Source organism: Monopterus albus, unplaced genomic scaffold (genome assembly GCF_001952655.1).
Source record: "Monopterus albus unplaced genomic scaffold, M_albus_1.0 scaffold429.1, whole genome shotgun sequence".
Taxonomy (NCBI): Eukaryota; Metazoa; Chordata; class Actinopteri; order Synbranchiformes; family Synbranchidae; genus Monopterus; species Monopterus albus.
This window is the reverse complement of record NW_018128309.1, coordinates 91374-117615: the sequence shown is the minus strand read 5'-3', so window position 1 is coordinate 117615 and position 26242 is coordinate 91374. Positions and strand designations below refer to the sequence as shown.

The window sequence follows — 26242 nt, the reverse complement described above, 5'->3', positions numbered from 1 at the left end:
CATCTCGATGGGGAAACAGATTTCGACACAACACCGGGAACATGTGCTTAAAGTTTATGGTAAAGGCATGGCACGGCCCATTTCACCTCAAATGCAACATGACGTTTAACAACAGATATTTCAAACTAGTAGGAGGTTTGCTATTGGCAGATTAAAAAGTTTGATTATCGTTTAAAACTAAAAATATTTGAATTTTACCCCCACTGTATTAATCTGAAAAGTTGGGGTATTTTTTAGCCCTAAAACACCGTGAATACCCTTCAGATACTTTCGTCCTCATTGAGAATCAAACTATTTAACCTTAGATTTTTTTAACCACAGTGTGAGACCTCTGCTGTTAAAAGTCAGCGTATACTATATAATAATAATAAAAATGATGTCAGAATATATGCTGTGAAAAAGTCCTATTCAATATTTTACACACATACTAAATAAATTGTACATATATGAAAATGACTGAATCATTACACAGCATTGTTACTGTTTTAATGGTGAAATGGTGGCTCATGCATTGGAATGCATATTTTAATGCTCAAACCTACAAATAATATAAACTGGAAAAAAACTCCATCAACTCTGAAGTAATCATAATTTGCACTGCTACAAATGTGGCTCATTGCAAGGTTGAATTCCAGTTACAGCAGCAGCAGTGAAATGAAAGAGGTCTAAATTGAGGTATGTGAGGTTTCAAAGCAACATGGGGCAAATAACAGAACTCTCACAAGGTCAAATTGTAATGTTCAAAATGTAAATATGTCACTCTTCTATTATGTGGCATCCATTATCTATACTGCTTATTTCTGAATAGGACTGCAGGGGGCTGGAGTCTATCGCAGCTGGCATTAGGTGAGAGGCTGGGTCCACCCTGGGTAGGTCACCAGTCTATCACAGGGCTGACATGTAAACAAACACACACTCGCATTCATTCCTATGGGCAATTTTAGAGCCTCCACTCAACCTAAGCTGCATGTCTTTGGACTGCAACCGGAGAGAACCCACGCAGGCACAGGGAGAACATGCACTCTCTGCACAGAAAGGCCAGGGCTCAAACCCAGCGCCTTCTTGCTGTGAGGCAACAGCGCTAACCACTGATCTACTGTGCCACCCGGCATAAAAATCAAATTAGTTTTTTTTATTTTCAAGTGTTAATTTGGTTACATCAAAGTTAGTCCTCTTTTCATAAAATGTCTTTTTTTCTACCCAGTGAAAATTCATGCACATATTAAAACCCCAGACATCCCAAAAGTAGAGCTTCCAGAAACATTTTAAGTTGGATTTAGTGGCATAGTAGCACATTCATAAATGGAAATCAGTATAAACTATGCAACTGCTGATAATACACAATAACATGTGCCAAAGAATGGGTGAGCATTCCTATGGAAGCTCAGCATTCAAGTGAAGTGCTGTTTTCCAATTAGGATTGGTATTGTAGTAGCAGTTATTGAGAGGGTTCCCATCTGATGACCCCGTAGACTGGCCTTCACTCCTGCACCCATACAGAATTTACATTGGCATTGCTGACAGTACTGTTTCTGAGTCAGAGGGGTCATTATTGGTGTAATTTTCTTATGATTGACAGCCTTGGTAGAATTGTAACAGTGGGCCTGGCTCTCAGATATGTTTGCCTACTGAACCAGTTGGACCAGTCTCTGTATAACCTGAGCAAATACAATACAGATACTGTGTGTCAAGTCACCAAATATCTGCTCTTTGCTTGGGCGATAGTGTAGATTAGGGCTGGAGAATAAAAAACAGCACTTAACTTGAATACTGAGCTTCCACAGGAATGCTCACCCATTCTTTGGCACATTTATCAGCTGTATAGAAGACAACGTTGCAGGCAGCATTTTATGTTATTTATCCATCCATCCATTACCACTTATTCCTAAATAGGGCCGCGAGGGGCTGGGGCCAATCCTAGCTGACATTGGGCAACAGGCAGGGTACACCCTGGAGCGAAGGTGTCGGGCTGGGTGTTTGGCTGAAGTGATCTCAGACAGGTGAGAAAGCAAGATGGTGGATTGAGAAATACCTGTGAAGTCAAAGAAGGAAATATTGCTTTGATGCAGTTTCATAAAAATCACAAAAGGTTGTCAGGTCATCAGTTGGAGAAAGAGGTGAATCGGCTCCTGTGGTGCTCCTGCCCTCAGGCAGCTGATGCCACTAACGCTGCCAGTGCTGGACTGGCAATAAGGAGGAGCCATGATGAGTGTAGGAAGATTTTTTTTTTGTGCCAAAGAAAAAAGGATGTTGGAGTAGATTGAAGAGCAGGTGGTGAGATCCATGCTGGAGGTCGTCTTGGTTCTGGTTGGGCTCCTGATGAGCTTCTTCTCTGACATTCTGGTATTTTGAAGTGTCTGAGACCCTGAAACTGGGAGCGGAGCATACTGATGAGAGGCATGCAGTGTTTGAGGAGTGCAGACGCTGTGATAGCTGATGTCCTGATCCGAATCATAGTTCTGCAGCACACTTTCACCAAGAAAAATAACTTCAGCATATTTGATTTCTGGCTTCTCTGGTACAGTACTACAGGCAGCTTCATACTCTGAGATGACAAAACAAAAGCCAAAACATTAAATTTAATGTTTGAAGATTATTTCTTATAACATTGATAATCACATTTTAGCCATTTTGGTGATGTTTGTACAGATTGGGCACTCAAAAAGGCCCCTAGGTACACTACTGCTCTTTAAAGCCAGTCATTTTACATGCCAACCTGAAATTTACTACAAAAGAGGTGTGGGGAGCAGGAAAGTTTTACATTCCTGTTTTTGTTTATGGTAAAAGATTCTTCTTCAAATTCAGCCATTACCCATGATTCTGTGACATATACATAGAATGTTAAGTATTACACAGAGGTATGTGAAAACTGGTGAACATGGGGCCAAAACTGCAACAAAAATAGGTTGAGAGAAGCTGCTCACAAGTTGAAAATACTGCTTCTGCTGCCACCTAGTGGCTAAAATATCAACTTCACTGAATATTGATTGCCTAGTACCCGCTTAGACACATTAGAGAGACTGCCTGTTGTCCAGCGTGTGCTGAGTTTAACTGCATTCAGGTGGCGTGTGATAAAATAGTCAAAGACCAAAGGATGATGACTAGATTTATCCAGACAGATCTTCAGGGTAAATTTACATGTTCCCGAGTTCTTGGAATAATGATACATTTAAATTTTGATTGACAAAATTATTGCATTTTCATACATATGGCCTGGTGTAGATTTTATATTACTGAATTACATATTGAAGGGCTATGACAAATTTAACAGTTAATATTGTTTTTTGGTTTTTTTTTTGGTAAAAAAAAAATGTTTCAGAACTTCCAGACTTCCCCAAACTGTCTTTGGCACTCAACCACAATGCAACTGACTCCAACTGCAACAATAAGTCACATATATATATGTATGTATACACTTTAAAAAAACGGGCTAAATAAGTTCCTAGAATAACTGGGAACTGTCATATTTCAGTATATTTCACTGCAGCGCTGACCCATTGCCTCCTAATTCATTTTTTTCCAAGTAAATTTTGTATTGTATCTGACTTTGTACCAATTGTCTTTTGTATTTATTGTATTTTTTTCTTTATTGTTTTATGGCCCCCAAATGTACAGAAAAAAGGTTTGATGATGAAAAGTCTTAAGAAGGCCGTGCGCCACAGGATATGATTCAACAGGTCTTGTTTAATGCCCCAAAACCAATGTACCACTGTACAATGTGCATGTTTGTGTAAGAACAAACAATAGGCCTTTGTCATGGTTGTAGATGGGAATTACTTTATCACAGTGATACTCTTGGATGAGGAAAAACAGAACAATCAACACTTCTCCGGAGACCAGACCTAGGTGTCATACTTTGAGCTACATTTGCGAGGCAGAGGCAGACTGAGTTGCTGTATCCGAGGCGAGGGGCTTGCAGAGCGGGCTGCACGGCTAACGATGTATGGGTCGTATCCTTCAAACAGAGCTTTCCTCTCTTTAGGACTGGACAGCTCAAGAAGTCTTTGGCTGGCTACATAGTTTCTCAGTGCCCTGGAGACAGGCCAGCACACCGAGCGCTCACCTTTGAACAAGGGGTGGACAGGCTTAGGGGCTGAAAAATAAAGTAATCAAATTTAAATCAAACAGCAAATAAAAGGGTGTGATGCAGTGATAACAATAAAAATGTAAAAGTTGCTTCATTAGTGCTCATGCTGAGAGTTAGATGAGTGGATCAATAGGGTTTTCCTATTTGTCTATTAAATATGCAGCTACAGTCAGGAGACGTTTGCTTAGCTTAGCATAAAGACAAGGAAACAGCTACAGTAGCCTTCAGTGTTTGTACAAATTATGTTTCCTCCTTTTGCCAGTCTTTGGGCTAAGCTAAGCTAACTGTCTCCACAAAATGTCAAACTCAAAATGCCAGAATAGCACAGAAAATGATCCGCAACACTGCATGATGTATAGACTAACTTACTGGCAAGGAGTTCTACGTGGGCCCATGCTTTGCGGGGCAAGGGGGTCAGGAGTACAGGGTTAGAACTGTAGTGGAAACTCTCCAGAACCTGCTTTCTCTTTGGAAGGGCAAGCTGGCAAACCCGTGAAGTGGCGACTGCCGTCTGCGTCGCTCTCTTCAACTGCAATCACATTTTAGGTCATGAACGAGATTGTATTGAACACAAAAAGCACAATATCAGACACAAGCGCTTGGAAATCAATCAAACAAATGTAACTTGGATTAATTTCATTCAGTCTTGGTCCATCCCACAGTCTGGAGCATGTCAACACTTTCAATAGTGACTAAATCAGAAAAGTGTGATGGTGACATTTAAATATTTTAGACACATGAGCAGAGTGGCTGTGCAGTACTTTGAATGGATTGAAATGAAAACTTGTGAAGATGTTCATGTTCCCCCCAGGGAACAAAAAACCTAAAACAAACTAAGACACACTCTGGGATAATCTCTAAGTACTTCAGGATCAGTTCACATACTTTTCAAATAGCTGACAGCCTTGCCTTACTAAAACAGCTGGGTGCGGTGTTTAAAAGATACGTTCAAGACAAGTACCACATACGTACATGGCAGCTGATCCAGAAATAGTCTGGGTTACTTACAGGGGCCAGCAGCAGGCGGTCTGGCTGCCAGCCAACTGCAGGACTCCGAGGCTGAGCCAGACTACACAGGCGCTCGGATGCAACGGCCCTGAGAGCCCATTCACTCACCTCCCATATGGAAGAACGTCTGTGGAAGGAAAGACAGGTAGAGGTAAAAATTAGGAAGAGAGGAAATGAGAGAGTGAACAAGTGAGGACACAGGAAGAGAAAGAGGAGAGTTAGATATGAGGGGGAGATGAAAAAGTAATGACAATAAAAGGTTAAGACCAGAGGACAGAGGGAGGTCGGTTTATAAAGATCTTAAGGTGCTGTGTTGTTTTATACACCAAATCATATTGGACCTCATTCACAGTGTTTATGCACAAATCAGTGTTTATATCATGCATACACACTATTTACACACAAATCTGGAATTTTCCTTCCTACCAATTTTTAGTGCCATGAAATTATGCATACGTAGCCACCTGGTTAACCTGGAGTCTGTCAGAAGACTGCAGGATATATAAACAATAATGATGCCACTTCAATCAAGTGTTAAGATGGCGTATGAAGCTATGCTGGAAGATATTGCAGCTCCTTCCTTCATAAGACTGCATCTCCAGAACTGACATAAGATGTTTGAAGAGAGTGACAAATGGCTTATCAGCCATTCCCTGGAACGGCAACTTAGTCATCGGACACACCGCTCTCACCCGACACCTTCACAGGGTCAAGTCGTGTCCTGTACTGCTTCTCTTGTGAAACTGCACCACTTCACAAGGCACCTCCAGGCAAACATATTTCCTTGTATAGAGAATTCTGATTTACTAATATACATAAAGTGGTGAGAACAAATTGTCCATTGTACACGTGTCATGAATCTGATGGTAATTCTGCATGAGCACATATTTTGTGGGCAAGGTAAGAACACTACTATGCATGTATTAGTGAATGAGGTCCATTGTGTGTCCTAGACCGCAGCCCACTCACAAAAACACTTGTCATGAATATACTTTATCAATGTCATGTCTGCATATTTGTGCATAAACTCCAGTATTCAAATAATGGCCAAACACCTGACCTATCTCTTTCTGTGCTTGCTGAATTAGTGCCGTGGAAACAGACATTATACTGAATTTATCAAGGTCCATTTAAACTGAGGGTGAAAACTGAAGCATATGTATTATGAATAGTTTTCCAGAAAAAATTAAAATGAGGAAAAATGTATCAAACACCCAAAAAAGAAATCACATGCATTAGCAGTATTTTGCATAAGTAGAACTTATATTTACGTGAACTGAGTGTAGTGCTTTTTACTTCTACATAGCTCTGACCAGCGAGGGGTTAACTCTGTAAATAAAAAAAATAACAGCGTGCAGAGCATCACAGAGGGTGGTCGTAAATAAAGCAAAAAGAGTGTGCGAGTGTGGGAACTGTACCAGTTCTAGTGGTGGAGCCGGTCTTTTCTGCTGGTAGCTCATCCAGCCAGTAAACCGAACGCCTGCAAAACAGGAGACCTGATCAGAAACAGAGGGCAATAGAAAGACAGATGGGGGTGGGTATCAAGCCTACCGGTCTGGGTATCGCAGTTGGTTGGGTTTAGGCTCAGCGAGTATGTGTGTCCGCGTTGCCATGGAAATAGCAGGTGCTGATGGGGGAGAAGAGCGTGGTGCAATAGAAATGACCCCAGCATCCAACTGTCACTTATCACAGCCTCCATAGATACGAATGAAGAAAATGTTTCACACATCCAGTAACAAATGTAGGTAACACAGCTTTTCCATATGAGAAAGCATTTGTAGATAACACACAAAACAACAGGTAAAATTCCAGTTTACAATGATACTTTTTGTTAAAGTTACCTGTCTTACACCTGCAGTCACTCGTTTTCTTGTGGTGACACCGACACCTGCTGGTTGCTAGGGTATCAAGTGATGTTTGCTAGTTACAGTGTATCCGAGCTCGTCTATGTCGAGGGTCAAGATGGCCGGCTCTGCCTTCTCGTGGTCATATATCTCCCAGTTATTCAGACGATAAACATCCATACTTTCTTACTAAGCTGACAGGTCTTGTTTACTGTCATTAGATAATAAAATACAAAGTCGTAAAACCAATGGTAGCACCCATCAATCAGTATTATACAGCTGTAATTGACAATTTTCTGCTGTGGCTGTGAGACATTCAACATTACAATTTAAGCTACTATCTTGACCAGTTATTGTTCTGTAATGTTTTAACTGGGGCATACAAGAGAACTAGATGAGGCAGACATGTTTTAACTCAGACTCCTTAATTAACCTAAACAACAGAAAGCAACCCTGTAAGAACAAGAACACCTTCAGCTAAAACGTCATACCACCTTTAACTATAAAGGAAGAACATGACACAACTCAGATTGTTAAACAGCAGTTTTATTACTACTAGAACCTTAAATCCCCAAATTGCCCCCAAGCTTTAAAATCTGTGCAAAATTACTTGAAACCCAACGTGTCATGAAAAACCTGTTTCAAAAGTATTAATTTAAAGTTCTAAAATGAAACAATGAAATATTAAACCATGCACAGGCAATAAAAAAAGGACACCTTTATTTTCAGACATTTAAAGTCGTATAAAACAGCACAGTAAATAACCTACCAAAGCTTATTTTTAACTGTCGTGATCACAAAGCCACATACTTTCCATATAATACTGTAGTTATTCTCTAACATAGTACTGCAGGAGTGTGTTATTGTGTGAAGTTGACAAGACTGACATCACATTGTCACTTTGTACTGCTCACATATTAACATGATGGCGAACATTACAGGGCACGCAGCTACAGTATCTTAACATTCACAGGCCTCTGAAACACAGAGAAGCCCTAGATGGCCAGAGTTAAATATGTAGTGTTTGTTGATATTGTAACTAATATATAAAGGATAATTAGTGTTGCTTGTAGTAACAGAACATTTTACCGTCTACGTCTAGTGTAACTCTCCACTTTTTTAAATTCACATAAAATAACTGCAGCTTTGGCTGTGGAGGGGACAAACCAAAAATATACATATATATAAATCTAAAGAACTGGCATGAGCTTAAGCCAAAAGAAAATTTCACCATTATCCTTTAAATGAGTTGGCAGTACAGCCAGTCTCTGCACTACTCTAATAGAGACAAATCTCCATGCAATATTCTGTAAATTCTACAGTCTCAAGAAAATCTCAAGATGAGTGTATGTCTTATCTTTTACCTAAAATACTCTGCTATTAATTAATATTAATGATCACTTATTTTCAGGAGTCTTCAGTAACAATAGTGGTTCACAGGTGTAGGTTCATGAGGCACTGAACACTTGTTAAGCTGTCAGTGTAGCTACTGGGACAGCAAAAGATGGCACCCAACAGTCTGAAGTGAGCAGTGCAGGTAGAATGGCAGTCAAAAATCATGTAGGAAAGGGTCAGAAAGAGATAATGTATATACTGTGTTCAGTAGCACCAGGGGAGAGAGGATGTGGGTGTCACTGTCAGAGGGTCTGCACTATGACAGGATACAGTAGGGACACATGTTCAGCACCTCTGATTGGCAGCTTGTGTGTAGTATAGTAGTGGATGACCTCAGGGATAGTGGAGAAGGGAGGGCTGTTCTCACCGAGCACATAACGTCCGTCTGCAGACTGAGTGAACTTCATATGCATGAAGCCTTTGCAACTCCTGAGAAAGAGACAAGAGAAGATTCTTTGCCAGAGTCAAGTAAAACTGGACTGTTAACTGTGACATGACCTGTAAAGTGGATCATAAGCTGGCTCACATCCAAAATCACCAGGAGACAAAAAAAGAGATCCCAGCCAGATCTGAATTGCAGACAGTGTGTTTGTGTGCCATGCACTGTAACCATAGATACTGCTAAAAACTTAATAAACTCCATTTATGTCATTTCATGAAACCTTTGGAAATGACTGTAAAATACTAGTCTTGATTAATAAAGCAGCTTTATTGCTGCTTTCTAATAGGAACAGTTATTCCCGCACAAACAAGAACACGAGCACAAATACTAATTTTGTTTGCACTGTTTTGATGTATCTTTTGTCTGTATTCCATCAATTTGATATACAACTTGTATTATGTTGCAATTCCTAACATGCAGGTGGTCACTCTCAACCCTGCAGTTTCTTTTGGCCTGAAAGCTGCTGCACAGTGAAAATTGCAGGTTGGGGGAAAGAAGAGCAACACAAATAGAGTGAGTGGGAGAAAATGGTGAACAATTACAAATTGCTTCAAGGCTCAAATCTGAGATTCTCTCACCACCCACAGACCACAGCCATACCCAAATGAGGGAAAAACTGGACCAGATAATTTTGGAAACAGCACAGAGCACGGGTTGAATTTCCCTTTAAGAGACTGCAATGACATTTCAAAGAAAGTCAACATGAGGAGAATGTTAGCTTTTTTCTTAGATCCAGTACAGCCTATTGTTAAACACAGAGACAGGTTGGATAAGCACTGAACAACTACAGCTGGCAGAGAGATGGAAGAAGCCTCGTTTGACTAAGACAGAATGAGTATTAATGGACAAATGTGGTGATGTAAATGATTTAATGATTTTCTATTAAAATAAAGTCAGTAATGACATTTTTTGCCTTCTCTTTTTGTCTGAAAAACTATCCAAAAGTATCGAAAGTATCGAAAGTATCGAAATACATTTTGGTACCGGTACCGGTACCAAAATGTTGGTATCGTGACAACACTACTGCAATGACATTTCAAAGAAAGTCAACATGAGGAGAATGTTAGCTTTTTTCTTAGATCCAGTACAGCCTATTGTTAAACACAGAGACAGGTTGGATAAGCACTGAACAACTACAGCTGGCAGAGAGATGGAAGAAGCCTCGTTTGACTAAGACAGAATGAGTATTAATGGACAAATGTGGTGATGTAAATGATTTAATCTGCAATGTGAGCAGCAGGGTTTACCTGAGTGAGAGTGAGTAGTCGTTGCAGCAGGTCTGGCTGTTCCTCACCAGGTAGGAGCTCTCCTTGCACAGAGTCAGTAGAGTCTCTGCCTCTGAGCGGCTCAATGCTCCGTGGTACCATCTGCAGGTGACCAGGAGAAAAAAACGATAGCAAAAGACATATTTTGTTAAATTCATGTGATAGCACTCAACTGCTGTTTCTTCTGTCATGCGACTCTTTAGTTGATTCTTTACTCTATACCCCGGATATGGATGTTTGTGGCTGGAACACACCATGATGTGCAAGTCAGGAGAATTAAAATCACCCTGTGAAGTTATGTTTAGACACAGTTCTAACCAACAAAACACTGTAAAACCTTGATATGTAACAAATGTGCTGGATGCATTTCATCACAAAACATTTACAAAGCCAGTCTTATAAAAGTATTTTGAATTTAGCATGGTTTACATTCAATTTCACTCGTCTGCATTCAACGCCTTTGCTGGCCATAGCAGCTGCTCGACAGCGCTACTAGAGGTCAAAAACTTCACAGGATACCGTCACTCCTTTCTACTTGAATTTGAAAAACACTGGGGCAGCAGCACTGTAGTGGCAATATTTCAGTCATACACCATTCAGTCAATAAAGTGTGCAAGTAATTTTTAAAGCAAAATGCAAAAAATCCATTGCTTTCCTGTTTTGAAATGCCAGCACTGTCTTTTAATATTGCAGATGTCTACTTACACTTGTCTCTCCAGTGGCAGAGATGGATCCACTCTCTCTCCCAGTAGAGGAGGAGTGTCACCAAACAGATGGAGTGTAGGTGAGTCCCCTGTGGTTGACGTGGTGCTCATCTTGGTAAGCCTGGTCTGTTCTGTTTGAGCTCGAGGGCAATCCCTTTCTGCCCCTTCAAACTGAACTGTTTGCCACAGAAAGAGATAGAAAATAGATTAGTTTACAAGTCAAACACACATTTGCTACAGAAATGTAAATACAGTACCAGTAGCACCAATTTACCTGCTAGAGCTTTAGAAATGTTGTCCTTTTTCCACTCCCAGGGCTGGTCATACTCGTCAGCCGGCCTCTCATCATCCTGAGGCAGCTTGCTCTCCCTGCAATCTACCAGGCCAAGTCCACTCTCCACTTTCTGAGTTTGCTGTTGTGCTGGTGGATCAGCTTGGGGAAAGTGACAAGTCCTTTCCTCATATGGGTTATCGTATAACTGGCTGCCATCTCCACCCCCAGACATGTAAGTCAACATGCTGTGCTGCAAATCTTAAGAGAGTAAATGGTATGCTGTAAAATATTTGTCACAAGCAGGAAAAAGGTGTGACTGACCATCTGGAACAAAAACTGCCTAAAGAGAGCCAGAAAATCTAAATTTACCTACAAGTCAAATTAAACCTCCAGAGTGAGTGTTTCAGACCCTTGTCTGTTTTCTGTTGTTACTGTACATCCAGTTAAATTTCAATACATTTACCTCACAGCTGTTATGGAGCTTAACAAAAGTCATGACAAGTCCTGCTCCACATCACAACCATCTAGATTTTCACCTCTTCACCACCACCAGTCAAAAATCATAGCACTTTACATTGTAAGGTCCAGACCTTACAATATTATAGAGAAAAAAACCCAATAAATCCCTCTGAGCAAGCACTTGACAACAATGGGGAGGAAAAAGCCTCTATGCCTATGTCCATTAGTATCTCCTCATTGAACTTTACTCATCCAAAAATCAATTCTCGACTCTAAACATCCATCACAACACAACAGTGTTTTGCACAAGCTCTGGCTACTGGCCAAGTGATGCTGACTCGCATCCTTGTGATAATGTGATAAAAAGGAAAACTTCTAGGCACAGTAAACCCCTAGCTCCATCAAGTTAGCATGTACAAGTACTATTTTCACCATGACGTTGAAGTATATGGAAAATCTTCCACTATTCAAAAGTACAATCAACACAATGACAGGATTACCCCAGGTAGCCAATTTGTTCTGACTTCACATGGTTTATATGATAAAAAAAAAAAACTTTGCTGAAAAGTGACATTTAGAAGGAAAAGGGTCAGCAGTTTTTCCAGTGTGCAGTGTTGTATATTACTGTGCAGCCATCTATATAAATCAAGCCTCAACTGACTTATCAGAGAGAGAAATCTTATAATAAACCTGATATGATCTTCTGAGCCTCGAATGGTTCCATATAGCTGCAGCAGTCTGCTGGTGCAGATTTGGGCTCCCAGTTTGGTAGTGCTCGTGGGTCTGGACGGGCATCAAATGGGTCAGAGTAGTCTGTGTCAGCATCTGATGCTGCTGGGGCAGAAGGAACCACCTTGGGCAAGAAAGAGAAACAAATTAAATGGGACAATGTGATGGACTTAACTGTGTCAAGGAAAGAGCTTTAACTCTGAAATGTAACTGAGTGTGTATATGTTGTGAGGAAGCTAGTGAGACAAAGAGATGCTCACAGGTTCTTCTTGAACAGTCACAGGACTTGAGGGGATTTTACAGCGGCCAAACTCCCGAGAGTCCACTTTAATTAGTCTGTGTTTGGGGGACACCACCTTTACCTGAAACATAACACAAGTAAACAAAACATTTTCAATTATACTGTATTTAAAAAATCACCTAAACAAGCAGGGGTCAATATGAGCTCAGCCTTTATTCTTGAAAAGTACATTTATCTAGTGACACACTGTACTAAGAACACAAAACACAAGTCACGTGCATAACTGTAGAAACATGTCATACCTCCACACCATTAGGCAGCACTGAGCCAAATGCAGGAAAAGAGGGAAGGCTCATTGTGGCACTACAGGAGCTGAAACCACCATTCTGGTGCTCCTTATCAGAGTGTTGGTATGGGTCTTCAAAATCTAGCTCCTTCTGAGCTCTGTAGGCCCTCAAAATCTCACTCTCGATGTAGTCTGGCCTTGGGGGCTGTGGAGGGTCACGCCTACTGCCAAAGTTTAGGTAGTCCTTCAGCCACTTTGCCATGGATCTATGAATGAAGTGTCAAACAGACTGCTCTGAATCATTTAGGATGACATATAAAAGGGGAATTGAAAGAGTTGCCTTGCTTCCATATTATATTTGATTCATTATAATATAATAAATTCAGCCCTTTATTGAATAAAAATGCTAATTATTTGCTGTTTCAGCTTCATAAATGAAAAAAGGTCAACAGCCACGTTTGGCCTTTTGTTTTATAAATTGAATAAACTACTTGGTCTGACTGTGTTAAACAAATGCCATATTCCTATCGACTCTGGTAACGTTTGCCTGCCCTTTGGGATCACTTCTGACATTTTAGACACTAACTAGCTGACTTTGATGTCGCATAAATCACTACAAACAAAGCTGAAGACTTAAAAATAAGCTATTTTTCTAAGATTAATTAACACAATAGTAGCCCAATGACAAAACGATACCCGTGTGCTGTCAAGTTAGTCAGTGTGAGGTTTATTGTTTGTGTTCAAACAAATTTCCCTCTGAGGTAGAGCAGAAAGTGGGTTTTAATAATGCTAGACGGCTATGCTAACTAAGTCAGCTAACAACAACAAACCACTGACAATTGCCTGTTAGCATTATGGGTAAATGAAGTGGATTCAATCAATTACTTATTCAACACAGGTCAGTGTTTACGTCCAAACAGTTCAAGCTTAGCAGTTGACCAATTTTGCTGTTGTGTTATTTATTTTAAAAGCTTAGCGGCTAAGGAAAGTCGTAGAAGTAATATTATCACACTCTCAAAGCTAAGCTAGCCAAGTTAGCTGGATGACCGCAGCTAACGTAACATCGAAGCGTGTTAACTGTTACCTGCTAGCTAACATTACTTCTTTAAGCTCACTCTCTTTCTTTACAATGGCGGCTCCTCGTCCCATTTGTCTTTCTTTTACCATCCAGCGTTTCATTTAAACGCTGTCTAGCCTAAAAGTAAACCATGGTCACCCGTGAATTCCGTCCTGCTCCTAAGCCAAGCAGGTCGGTCACCTAGCTTTACTTGACTGGACCAGACCAGACGGTGGAGCACACTGTCTGCTACACAACACTCACTGCCACAGCTGCCTTAAAGGGGAGTGGCGAAGTATTTTTGGTGGGCCGACATAAAGTTTTAGATACTGTACGTAATAATCACCATTCTGTCCCTTCTGTACATTGAACACCACGTCTTTTCATCATTATTAGTTTTTATGTTAGTGTGGTTCGTTCCCTTTCTTTCTGTGCTGAGAGTAAACATAACAAAGCCGTTTCACCCTGGGATTAATAAAGATCTTTGAATCTTGAACTCAGTTCCAGCTTTACCATATGCATCATCAAAGCGAGGGGCGCACATTCGTACTTAATAATTATAGTTCAACAATTATTATATAAAAAGGGACAATGTGTATGAGTATGTACCCTTTTAGGTAGGCAATACTTTAGGTACAACCTGGAATGCAAAGACCTTTACATGCAAGACAGTGTTTTTTTACACTGTGGTATTATTTCTACTTAAGATCTGATACTTTGTTCCACTTAGGTCTCTCTATACGGTAGAAGCTGCTCATCACACTCACAGCAGTACTGGCTCGACTCATTTTCATATGCATTTTTATATACTGAGTATTGTCTTTGTGTTCTCAAATGTTTAAATAACCTTGTGGGTGCAAAATATACAGAGCAAACAACTGTTTCTAATAATTTATTAATCATGTTTTCCTGTTTCATAGGTGTGGGTCCTCCTCAGGTAAGCCGACATACGGACTCACTGACAAGGATTACTGAAGCTTTTATAAACACACACACACATATATGTTTATAAGATGTAGCCTATGTATATGTTTATAATCAATTTGGCATCTTCATGGAATTACTATGTGTATCTAAGAGGGGTGTGGTTAACAAACGTGTTTCATATTGATCACTGGAGCCCTGTCTTCCACTGACTGGACTATTGGGGGAAACTGTTGTATACAAGTTAAAAGAGGAAATTATTTAAGTCTGAACATCTACAGTTCCATAACAATGATAAAGCAACCCCTTCACCAAACAACAGGAGATCACTGTTTATTTCCCACTTCCATATGACATGACAACAATAATTCCCTAACATGAACTAACAGTTACTGTAAGCATGACAACATAGATCTATTTTAATCCAAACCTAGCCATGTTGCTATGATCATTCATAAATCTCATTTATCAAAAGACAAATGATGAGAAATTCATTTTGTCATTTAATTTAGAAGACTTGTTAATATCTGCAGGTGCCAACTAAGGTACTGTCATGTTTGGGGAAGGAGCATCCAGAAATCTTACAAATATTGTTATAAAAAGGTGAACGTCAACTTGCTACACACTCATCCACCAGGGTGACCCCTTATCTCTAACTGAATACACTACTTCCTGTTTAACTGTTACAAGTGTGAATATCATTCTGTAGGCCACAGCTTACTTTCTTTTGGAATGACCAGTTTGCTGTACACTGCTCTTTATCTCAAAGTATTAGCTATCAAGGAGACTAGCACAACAGCCAATAGTGCTTGACCAAAGGGGAAAAAAACATCCTGTGCTTCTCACAGAAAGTGTGTGCAGAGTCCAATGTCTGTGCACTCCTGTGAGCGTTTTGTGTCATTGTTTGTTTATATTTACTGGAAGTGTGTACTCTGTGCATGTGTAGTTGTGCTCCAACCTCACAGGGCATTTATCAGCAACAATGATGATGGCTCAACAGCGATGTCTGCAATACAGCAGCGTCGAAGTAGGTGAACAGGTAGACTGACAATGACAGTGACCGTGATGGGCCATGCAGTGAGCAGCTCTACTCAAGCCTCCTTATATATAGCTGCAGGCTGTTTTATAGAAAGGTTTAACATGACAGCTTTGTACATAGTTTTGATTTCTGTACAGCATTACAAGAACGTCCTTGTTATATTCCATTCTGCATCATTCATACAATTGTGTGTCAGTCACTCAAGATGTCATCTTCTCATTCGCTGTCATTGCTGTCACTGTCTGAATACGCCCCCAGCAGGCTGAGAGATGACGACCCATTCTGTGTGGTGACGGCCTTTGAAGCATTTGTTGAGTCAGTCGTCGATGCCTTTGAATCTGTAACGCAAGATACACAGTGATTGCGCCTTTCAAATCATACACAAACGTTTGATGGAGGATGCAAACAAGGGGTAAAACTGAGTTGTGTGTTCCAAAAACTACTATCCAAAATACATCCACAAAAAAAGTCACATACAGTATATCCTCATGGGAACACTAGGCAAAAATGGTCATTAGCAGTACTCATGAAGTCCTAAAATGTACAGGACACTGATGTGTTACCTCTTGTTGAAGTGGGAGCAGCAGCAGCGACTGGGCTGGGTTTGTTGACAGCTGCTGCTGGTGGTTTCTTTCGTACCACCAGGGACCCTAGTGCCCTTCCACCACCCAGTGTCCCCACACTCCTCTCCCAGCTCTCCACCCTGGCTCTCTTCCCTCCTCCAGCTGTGTCTCCCTGTGGAAACACAACATGAAGCAATCCATCCTACTCACACCATATTCTTTAAGTTTTTCTGATTAGTTTTTTTACTATTTGCCTCATCATACCCATACTGATCTGAAATGTTTAAACAACTACTAATGTTCCATATAGTACACCAATAATTCAATCAAGCAATCTGGTATTAAATTAGTCTTAAACAAACCTTGCCAAATATCGGTCCTATATGAAAGGTCAATCATACCTGCATCTCTGTGGGTTTGTCAGTGGTGAGGATGTCTGTTGGTTTATCTGTGCTGGACTTGCTGCTGCTCTCCTCTTCTTCCTCTGAATCAGAGTCTCTAAGTCTTTTCACAAGAGCACGCTCCAACATTTCTCTGTGAAACAAATGTCTCATTCAGTTCGAAATTTGCTGTTTAATGACATTGCACAGTGTTTACACTGATTATTACAATACCCATGAAAAACCCTATTAAGACACAGCCAAAGATTAAGGTCCCAGATCAGGTCATGTCAGTGAGAACCAATGTAATAATTCTCAAATTATCTCTGAGTTTAGAGTAAATATGCAGCTTTGATTGTACAATACACTATATATTAAAGTTTTAAATTTGCTTAACTGCCTATTGTTTATATGAACTTTCCCCACTCACTTTGTCTCTTGCTCATCCTCTTCTTTCTCCCTTTCCTTCTCTCTCTTTTCCATCTCTCTGTACTGGCTGATCATTCCCTCGAAGTCCACCAGAGCCTGCCTCTGGTTCAACTCCTTTAGCTCCTGGAGATTCTCCAAAACCTCCATCTCCATCTTGGAATCCTTTGTGCGATTCTCCAACACCTGACAGAAGATTGGGAAACCATTTAACTCCTCATTAACAATGCTTGAATATTGCACAGTAACGCAGCAGAAACTGGCATTTACACACTGACCTTCATGGGGTTGTTCAGTTCCTCCTCTTCTCTCTCCTGCTGTATTCTCTTCTCCTCTTCCTCAATCAGTTTCTCTGCCTGGAAGTTTCGCGTTGCGCCATGCTCCATTGCATAGTCTGTGTTCTCTGGGTCAGTCTATAGTCACAGCATGAGAGGTGACTGTGAGAAAATATTTCATGCATGATGGCCGAGATGTTGCAATCTCAGAATAGTACAGACCTTGTTCTATATTCACCTTCAGATACCTGACTTGTCTCATTTCAAAAAATATCACTATAATAATCAGGCCATTAAATACTCTCACCTTAAATGTAATCTCAGCAAGACACCGAGTACATTTGATGTAGAAACGAAAGATGGGCAGTCCCATGTACAGCTCATTCTGAACAGTCTCTTTACGTGCATTGAACTTCTTCCCTTTATAGATGTACTCGCCACATGTTTTACACCTGCAAACAACCAGAGAGGTGATGCTGATGACACCACAGTCACATAACTTAGTTACAGGGGCCAGACAGTCCTTGCTGTATGAGGTAGCCCTGGTCCTACTGTAAATACAACCACAATCACTGACAGCCAATGATTACCAAAGATTACTTTGAATGCAGCATTGAAACTGAGTGGGCTTATTTAGGATTAATTTCCTGTGACCATGTTGGAAATAAATATCTATTTACCATGTTATCTCTTGAACCAGGTGTACCAGATAAAAACAGATATGCATAAAAAAAATACCTCACATCTTTTTACTAGGTTCTTGAAACAAGATCTAGAGCTTAGCCAAACCATTATATCAACATAACTGATAGTGACTAGTTTTCAGTGTGCATGCCAAATATAAGTTTGAGGTAAATTAAAAATAGCGTCTACTGGTAATAACCTACTAGTTTTTTATATAAGTGAATTCAATAACCAGACTTTGTGTAGTAATAAAAGAAAGCGAAGTATGTTGCGAGTAAAACGGGTGCTGAAACGCACAGTAGCACACATGGATGAACCAAACATACCTCATATTGAATGGGGCCATCAATCTGACCACATATTGTCGATCTTTGGGGAGTTTGAGCTTTGGGATTTTGGACGGATCAAAATCCGGAGGGTAGTATTTCTGTGGAAGAGAAAGCACACGTCAGCTACTAAAGTCTGAACTAGTAATGAAACTTAACTGTGTAAGAATGCGATGGCAGTAGAAACAAGAAAGCTTGATTTCTACAAAAACCTATCGTAGCTAACACATAATGTAATGTGGCTGTCATATACGAACATAAGTAGCGTAATATTATCATCGCAAATTAGTTAGCTTCAATGCTACCATTAGCCTGCCTGATTTCTTATACAGCTTATAGGCTAAACTTAGCTAAGAGAAACACGCTATTGACGGGCATGTACTTACATTTAACACTTTTCTTTCGGACATTGTTGTCTGGGCTGGGAACTCAAAGAGGAGAAGAAAACGTTGGAAGAAACAGACTAAAAGCTATTTCTACAACACCGCTACCATGGATGCTTATGGTGCACTGTGAACTTCCGGGTGTTTCTTCTTTACTTCCGGACTACAAAATACTTCAAAGTGTGCTGCTGCCCCCTGTGGAACAGGTGACTACAGTAACATCAACAATAAAGATTTACAAAAAACTGCGATTTTATTTCCGAAAACATTTCCTGAGCACATTTAAAAATGTATGAGAGGACATACGTATAGCCAGAAAAATAAATGAAGTAAATATTCTGTAAGACCATAATTACACAATAAATTTAAGTTATTACACAAATAGATTATTATTAATACGTGCTTTTCTTTGTAAATCTCTTCAACAGGTTTAACTTAATATAAATCGACAGTTTCTTATATAGACCACAGCATCTCTATGTGTAAATACTGTAAAAATAAAATTTTACATTTTCAGTTACATCACAGTCTATCTGCTCTTCACTTCACTGAACCCACATCACACGCTGAAATGAGGTCCCAATGTATGGCTTATGGCAGTGTTATACAATGTGCTGAATGTCTGACAAACACAAATACTTCAGAATATTTATATATCTGCAAGTATATGTTGAATTGGTTTTGCCAAAAACAACATAAACATTATGTCAAACCAACACAACCCTTTAAATGTATTAGTCCATTGCATTTATTCAACATGAATGAGTCATAGCCTTTGACCACTGCCTCACTTTGGTCATTTGTCTTTATCTGTCAGTAAAAGAGATCATGGTCAAAATGGTGAAGGGATTTCCACTCAGGGGTATTGGCAGTGAAATGGGTTGGTGTCTCAACACAAGCTTGTCAGCCGCACACATGTATGAACATTGCTCTAGGAGCCGGTTAAGGTCATACAAGAGGAAATTGAATCCTGATTACAGATTGATGTCACTGTGGGTTAACCTGAGCTATGATATCTTTAAAGGATTTATGGAGCATAAGAAGATCAGGCAGAATAGATTAGCAACAGAACAGAAAAGATCTCTGTTTACATGTGGTACTCTCAAAGGTTTGACAGTTTCATATTCAGATTCAGTTTTGTTCAGTGATGCTTTAATTCACACATCGTAATTACTCATCTGTGAATCAAATATACAGTATGTTTAACTGAAAGGCTTAATTTGTGCAAAGTATATTAAAATAAAAACACAAACCAATTTTACTGCTCCTATGCCACGATGTAGTAAATTGGAATCTTGTGTTAAAAATATCAGGGAAAGAAATGTATATTATTCAGCCTCTACATCACTTTGTCAAATATGTTTTATAAAATGTAAATCCACTTTTCACCGACCTTGCTTTCATCCTGTCAAACCCCTTCCTGTTAAACACACAAAGGTGTTGAGCAGTGTCACCCATGTCAAAGTTTCCATGAATATTTCAGAGGCTGGCTGATGTCAATAGCACCTCCAATGCAGCTATAAAGAGGGTGTCTTTGCACAGGAGACCTCCAAACCCTGCAGACATCCACCCGCTGAAGAGAAAGACCTCCTGTTTGCATTTCAGCACCATGGTCCTCGCCCGGACTCTTCTCCTCGTGGTCACCTGCTCCTGCGCCTACCTGTGGCTCGCTGGTGCGGAGGACTCCTCGCTAGAGACGCGCTCGATGGATTTTCCTCTGAAAACCCAACAGGAGAAAGAGCTGGTGAGAGACTTTATAAGGGATGCGAAACGTGTCACGTCAGTTAACGGAGAACACTGATGCTTTATGGAAAAGTTTCATTCTCTCTAACCATTTTATTTTAAAGGATAAAACGTAGCCCCAAACTGTCTGAGATGTCGAACGTTTAAATTAAAGTGTGATAATGTTTTACTCCCCAGAATGAACATGCTGTTAGTTTGTCTAATAATTCTTTTATGACATTTCAACTTTATGCATTTTTCCTATACAGATTGACGCGTTACAAGAGGTTCTGGAGAAGCTGAGGAGCAAAGAGATGCCCTTAGAGAAAAAGTTTGGCTGGTTGCCTTCGGTAAGTACACCAAATGTAAAACAAATAACTGTAAAGCAGTTTGAAATGTTTATTTAATTGTATTTTCGGCGCTGGAAATGAGTACTTTATCAACTTTAACATCCGCCTGTATATTTATACTTTACATTGTTTTATACAGGCTATTCTATATTATTAATAGGCTATTATCTAGAAATGTGGTAGAGCTTTTGGAAATTTAATTATAGCATATGATACCGTTATACTCATAAGGTTTGATTAATAAAATAAATCTATAACATATATCCGCATTTTCATGAATTTACGGTGTTTTTATCTTTCCAGTGTGACGCAGGGGAGCCATGCGCCGTGCGTAAAGGCGCGCGTATTGGTACGCTGTGCAGCTGTCCACGGGGAACTTCCTGTAATTTTTATGTTCTTAAATGTTTATGAAGAGGGGAAAACATAAGAGGTGCAAGAAATGACAGAAGGATATTTAGGGGTTTGGAGTGACACAAACACGCCCTCTTCTTCATGTGAGCTATGGCAGGGAGAGCTGCTATATTGTCATTCTCATTGGGACAAAAATAAAAATGCGATGTAACGTATGATTCATAAAAGGTGTTTTTCTTTTATAAGCTTTGCAGTGTGTTGGAATATGTGTTGAATAGTTCTTGTCAGTATAAGTTCGTGGTCATGGGGAAATTATTTCTATTTGTAAAGGTGTTCGTGTTGTCATCAGTCCCTTTTTTCATACAGTATGTTTGTTTTTGTTTGTTGTTTTTCTTTATAGAAGAAGATAGCATATGGTTTCCTAAAACATTTGTATTTTTAGGTTAGTAAATGAGCTTTTGAATTCAATGGTCTATGTGCGTCCAAGGTAAAGACAGACTTAAATCTATAGTACTATGAAAAAATCTGTTATCAGCTGGATTTTTTAATGGTTCCATAAAAGTCAGTTGTTGGTCAATTGCTTATGATTAAATGGCTGCTCTCCAAGGATAACAATAAAGAAAAAAATATTGATTCCTTTTCTACGTGTCATCAATAATTCAACATCCTTCCTACTCATTTACTAATGCGCGGTCGCATTCCAGCACAGCAGCTGTCAACTCTCTGCAAAAAAAGGTGCTGGCAGCGTTTTTCAATGACATCACACCCAAGTGCAAATTTCCAATATGGCGTCCAGCCGGGTGCTGGGGAGGGAGGTCCAGGAGGAGCCGAGGCGCTATGCGACCGCAAACCCTGACTTCAGCCTCCACAAATACTCCCTGCTCATCATTATCGGGCGGACTGCTCATCACAGACAGAACGGACACATCAGCAAGGAGATTGAACGAGGTACGTTTATATCAGCCTGCCTCTCATAGCTGTTCTTGCTATTCCATTTTGCTTTTCTCAAGATTCAGATAAGAATCAAGATTCTTGCAAATTCTTGTCGCCTATTCATCGCCGAGAACGCAACACTGATCTAGTGCGGTATTTATGTAATTTTATTCACCCTACTGGTCGAGGGTGCGTCATCTGACGATGCTCCACCACCAGCATCACCTCATCCCTCTGGGTACATTATAATTAAAAGCCTGGGGCTGGTGGTTTGCTTTTGGCCTCAGTTTATCGTTATGTAAGGAGAAATGGGCAAATGTTGCAGGGCGGATATTCAGTCAGCGCACAGCCACCAAACGATGTGCCATTAACCATTATGTGTTGATGCACCTAGTGACAGTGGATATAAAGCGACTGTATAACTATAGTAATAACAAGGCATGCGATGATGACACAGCCTAACATACTGTCTGACAGCTATGGACAAGAAAGGGACATTTGCTTAATTGCTGTAGATGGGGGCACAGAAACTGAAACACAAGGGCAGATACAGAGAGTGAGGAATATAAAACAGATATTTGTTGTGAATTAGCATAGGCATAAAAGTAGGCATATTCAAATGTTAGTAAAATTCATGGATATGGTAGATTATGGAGCAGTTAGATTACACAAGACACTCTAAATGTATTACACTTTTTAAAACAGGTGGAAAATGTTTTATTCAAAGAAAAATTAGAGCAGTATTTTAACATAAATGTACTATTTGTACTGTGTAATAAAAAAAAATCAACTTTCACATAGGCCAGTTCTATCATGTGTTGCCACAGAAGTCTTTGATTTTGTCCTGTGTCATGTCAGGCTTTAATGTATGCACCACACCTTGCTAGTGTTACATGCTATTTAGTTTTTGTTTAAAATTTATTTATAACATTTTAGATTTTGTGTTTCTCCACACCCAGGCCACATGTTAGATGGAATCTGTCTTTTGTTTTGCTTTTCTTGTTCTTCTCTTTTGTGAATAATTTTTAAAGTATGTTATGCATATGTTAAGACATAATGAAACCAAATCATATCAGAGCAGAACAAACCAAACTTAGTACAGATATAGTGCAAATGAGGAGACGGAAAAGGAAAAGAGTCGCACCATGTGACCACTTGTGTTGTCAGGTATTCGGTCATGGGATGTCGACTTGAAATCCTGTAATCTGAATCGTCATCTCCAAGAATTCTTGTCCCATCATACGGCGTCGTTCAAGGTTGCAGGTAAGTAAAAGATCATTTATGCACAAACGTTTTGACCCTACAGAAAGATCCATCTCCATGGTAACCCGCCATTTCGGCTGGTCTAGGGTCAACAAGGAAGGAAGGAAAGTGGAGGAGCAGTTGGATGATTGTTAGACATGGGCAGGCCCTATGGAGAGAAAACAATAGAGACCTGCAGCCAAGCTCTTCCCCCACCAAACTAGTGCAGCAGTGAGGAATAGCAATTGTTTTTGCTTTCCTTATTTTGTTTCTAATTTAATGTTAAAGAACGTTTTGCTCAGATTTGGGCCATTATTTTCCAGTAGGCTGCATTTGCCTCTATATCCTCAGGCGTTCACCCAGTTCCCCTCGGCCTAGACATTCACTGCAGGCTGAGTAAACTTGGCATCTCATACTCAGACAGTCCCTCTGTCTCAGCTGTTCCTCTTGTCTTCCTTCCTCTTTCTTCAGTTGCCCACCCAGTTATCTCAGTTCACTTTCCCTATTACTTCTTTAAGTCACGCCTTATCTGCTTCTGGCCTCTTGCCCACTGCTGTTTTCTGAGTCCATTAGCTGTGACTCTCTTGTTTGCCTCTCTGTCCTCTTCTATCTTTTGTTTTTCTCTCTGCCTTCTCAGGGCAGAAGTGTCTGCGCCACAGCAGCAGAGTGTTGGACACTCAGGTGCTAATCAGTCCATCTCAAGAACAGGTTCAGTCAGAGGTGAGGGTAGAAATCCTGGGTCCTTCAGAGATACACCAAGTTCTTTGGGGATAGTTGACCAACTTAAACATACAGAGGCAGTTATACAATTATCCTGATTTTGACAAATTTTTAATCACATTATTTGAGCGATAAACTGGCACAAGTCCACACGAGATCTGAAACCAAGGAGCATCATTTTGCTTGCATATCTGTTTTCTGGTACTTTGTCTTGAAGTTTTAAAACATATGTGACACTTGATCATGATTTTCACATGATTAATTATAGTGTCATGCAACTACACTAAAATAGTTACATCTGATATAATTGATTAGGATCAACTAATATTTTAGAGTTACAATTTCCCATAGCAGGAAGTGACATCTGCAAATTGCTTGTTTTGTCTGGCTGAAGGCCCCAAACCCCAAAGATGTTCCATTTTTAATAATATAAAACAGAAAGCAGTAAATACTCACAATTAAGAAGCTGGTATTGTTGCGAGTCACCACTACAAAACACATGGCACCATGTCTTTCGCTTGGCCAGGTGTTTGCTCTCCTGTCGAGGGAATCGGCCCATAAGCTGTTGATCTTGGCCGGTCAAAGTGTGGAAGAGAGTGGAGAGCTGCTGCTTCACAGAGGACTGTTCTCACCCCAGCAACTGAAGCAAATATTAATAGAGCAGGTAATGATAATTTACCTTCTCCACTTTTATCTTTTGTGTAGAAATGCTATATGCCATATATTATTGTTAACCCTTGAACACCAGCAAATTTAGGCTTATTTTAGAGTTGCAAGAAACAATAGTTTTCACTACCAATTACCATATACTTTACATTGACACTAGGCTCACATTTATATATATAAAATCACTTTTATTGGCCAAGTATGTTACACACACAAGGAATTTGTCTCCAGTACAGAACTGAGGCAGCCATTTGCAGCACCAGCTCACACATTGATAGCAGTACTGTCCCTGCTCTGGCAGGAACAACTTAGGGTTCAGTGTCTTGCCCAAAGACACTTCAACATACGGACTAGGGAGAACGACCTTCTGGTTAGAGGACAACCGTTCTACCACCTGAGCCACAGCCGCCCCAACAACTCTGTGTTCCGTATTGATCACTCATATATCCTAATACCAATATATGTGTGATAAGCTAATATCAGCCAATATTGGCCCAGTCAGTATAGTGTATCTACAGTTTTATGGTTGGCCTATATTCTAAAGTATTGCAAATCTACAGTACTGTAAAAGAAAAAAAAATACTGGATGTTGTCTCTGCCTTCAGTTCATAGAGCAAGGGAGTTCTGCCTCCTCCTCCAAACCCAGTCTGACCCTCAGCTGTCCCAACATTGGCCAGTGGAGAAAGACTCTCTTGGGGAACCAGCCTCTGCAAGGACCTTTCACACTCTACATCAATCCCCCAGAGGAGCTGCCTGCCATGGAGGCCCTGGGGGAATTCACCTCCCTCATCTCTGGTACCCTTTGTCCCCCATCCCCCTTTGACCTCCTGCCTCCTCCTACCACTGTCGGTTTCCTCAAGCTGTCCCGCCCCTGCTGCTACGTGTTCCCTGCCGGCCGTGGTGACTGTGCCTTCTTTGCTGTTAACGGGTTCACAGTGCTGATGGACGGCGGCTCGGACCCTCAGGCCTGTTTCTGGAAGCTGGTCCGCCACCTTGATCGTGTTGATGCGGTTTTGTTGACGCACATTGGGACAGAGAACCTGCCTGGGGTCAACACCTTCCTGGAGAGGAAGGTGGCTGAGCAGGAGTTGAGCTCCAATGTCAAAGGTAAGAAACAAAGATGATGTTACTGATGTTCCTACAGCAAGATGATAATGTAATGAGGAAATGTTGTATTGATGTTGAGATTTCTCTGTAGTGCTGTTTGATTGTGTATTTCTCTTGTATTTGAACAGATGATTTGTCTAGGAGGCTCATCTCCCCAGAGCTTGGAGTTGTGTTTTTTAATGCTCCCAGCAGGTTGCAGGTGGAACAACAGCCTTGTGAGTGATGCATTAAATATACAGTATATGCAGGAAGATAACACTGATCATCTAAACTCCTACAGAGCTACAAAGCTCTGATTGGTTGACTGTTTCTCCAACTTCTAATATTGAAAACTCCATGATGTACTTTTAACTTGCCTTA

The 26242-nt window shown here is 40.3% G+C and overlaps 5 protein-coding genes across 6 annotated transcripts in view; 2 read left to right on the top strand and 3 right to left on the bottom strand.

The window, feature by feature from the left end:
- Nucleotides 1-3765: 3765 nt before the first annotated feature.
- Nucleotides 3766-6812, bottom strand: spmap2 (sperm microtubule associated protein 2). The gene is made up of 6 exons (XM_020586930.1): nt 6647-6812; nt 6514-6575; nt 6367-6424; nt 5096-5222; nt 4457-4616; nt 3766-4093 (listed from the first exon to the last, which is right to left on the bottom strand). Exons 1-6 carry the CDS (start codon nt 6706-6708, stop codon nt 3843-3845), a joined length of 720 nt encoding a protein of 239 aa, XP_020442586.1. The 5' UTR covers nt 6709-6812; the 3' UTR covers nt 3766-3842.
- A 684-nt stretch (nt 6813-7496) lies between these two features.
- On the bottom strand, nt 7497-14084 carry LOC109952072 (SH2 domain-containing adapter protein F-like). Of its 2 annotated transcripts, none has more exons than XM_020586928.1 (8): nt 13819-14084; nt 12751-13000; nt 12468-12569; nt 12169-12331; nt 11020-11277; nt 10747-10921; nt 10024-10143; nt 7497-8763 (listed from the first exon to the last, which is right to left on the bottom strand). In XM_020586928.1, exons 1-8 carry the CDS (start codon nt 13911-13913, stop codon nt 8577-8579), a joined length of 1350 nt encoding a protein of 449 aa, XP_020442584.1. In that variant the 5' UTR covers nt 13914-14084; the 3' UTR covers nt 7497-8576. The 2 variants fall into 2 exon arrangements, with proteins under 2 accessions (XP_020442584.1, XP_020442585.1); XM_020586929.1 differs by having other exon boundaries at nt 13850-14083.
- A 938-nt stretch (nt 14085-15022) lies between these two features.
- yju2 (YJU2 splicing factor homolog) lies at nt 15023-18947 on the bottom strand. Its single transcript, XM_020586896.1, has 8 exons — nt 18795-18947; nt 18409-18509; nt 17706-17850; nt 17402-17536; nt 17128-17309; nt 16719-16851; nt 16318-16489; nt 15023-16092 (listed from the first exon to the last, which is right to left on the bottom strand). Exons 1-8 carry the CDS (start codon nt 18816-18818, stop codon nt 15971-15973), a joined length of 1014 nt encoding a protein of 337 aa, XP_020442552.1. The 5' UTR covers nt 18819-18947; the 3' UTR covers nt 15023-15970.
- A 1309-nt stretch (nt 18948-20256) lies between these two features.
- On the top strand, nt 20257-21806 carry LOC109952069 (cocaine- and amphetamine-regulated transcript protein-like). The gene is made up of 3 exons (XM_020586925.1): nt 20257-20535; nt 20783-20863; nt 21167-21806. The coding sequence occupies exons 1-3, from the start codon at nt 20401-20403 to the stop codon at nt 21272-21274; spliced, it is 324 nt and encodes a 107-aa protein (XP_020442581.1). The 5' UTR covers nt 20257-20400; the 3' UTR covers nt 21275-21806.
- Nucleotides 21807-21947: 141 nt separating this feature from the next.
- The window catches only part of LOC109952070 (microtubule-associated protein 1S-like), a 10148-nt gene continuing 5853 nt past the window's right edge, over nt 21948-26242 (top strand). Inside the window, exons 1-6 of the mRNA XM_020586926.1 lie at nt 21948-22162; nt 23315-23410; nt 24027-24109; nt 24636-24773; nt 25381-25882; nt 26011-26097. Coding sequence (XP_020442582.1) covers nt 22000-22162; nt 23315-23410; nt 24027-24109; nt 24636-24773; nt 25381-25882; nt 26011-26097 — 1069 coding nt within the window. The 5' untranslated portion in view covers nt 21948-21999. The remainder of the gene's footprint in view (nt 22163-23314; nt 23411-24026; nt 24110-24635; nt 24774-25380; nt 25883-26010; nt 26098-26242) is intronic.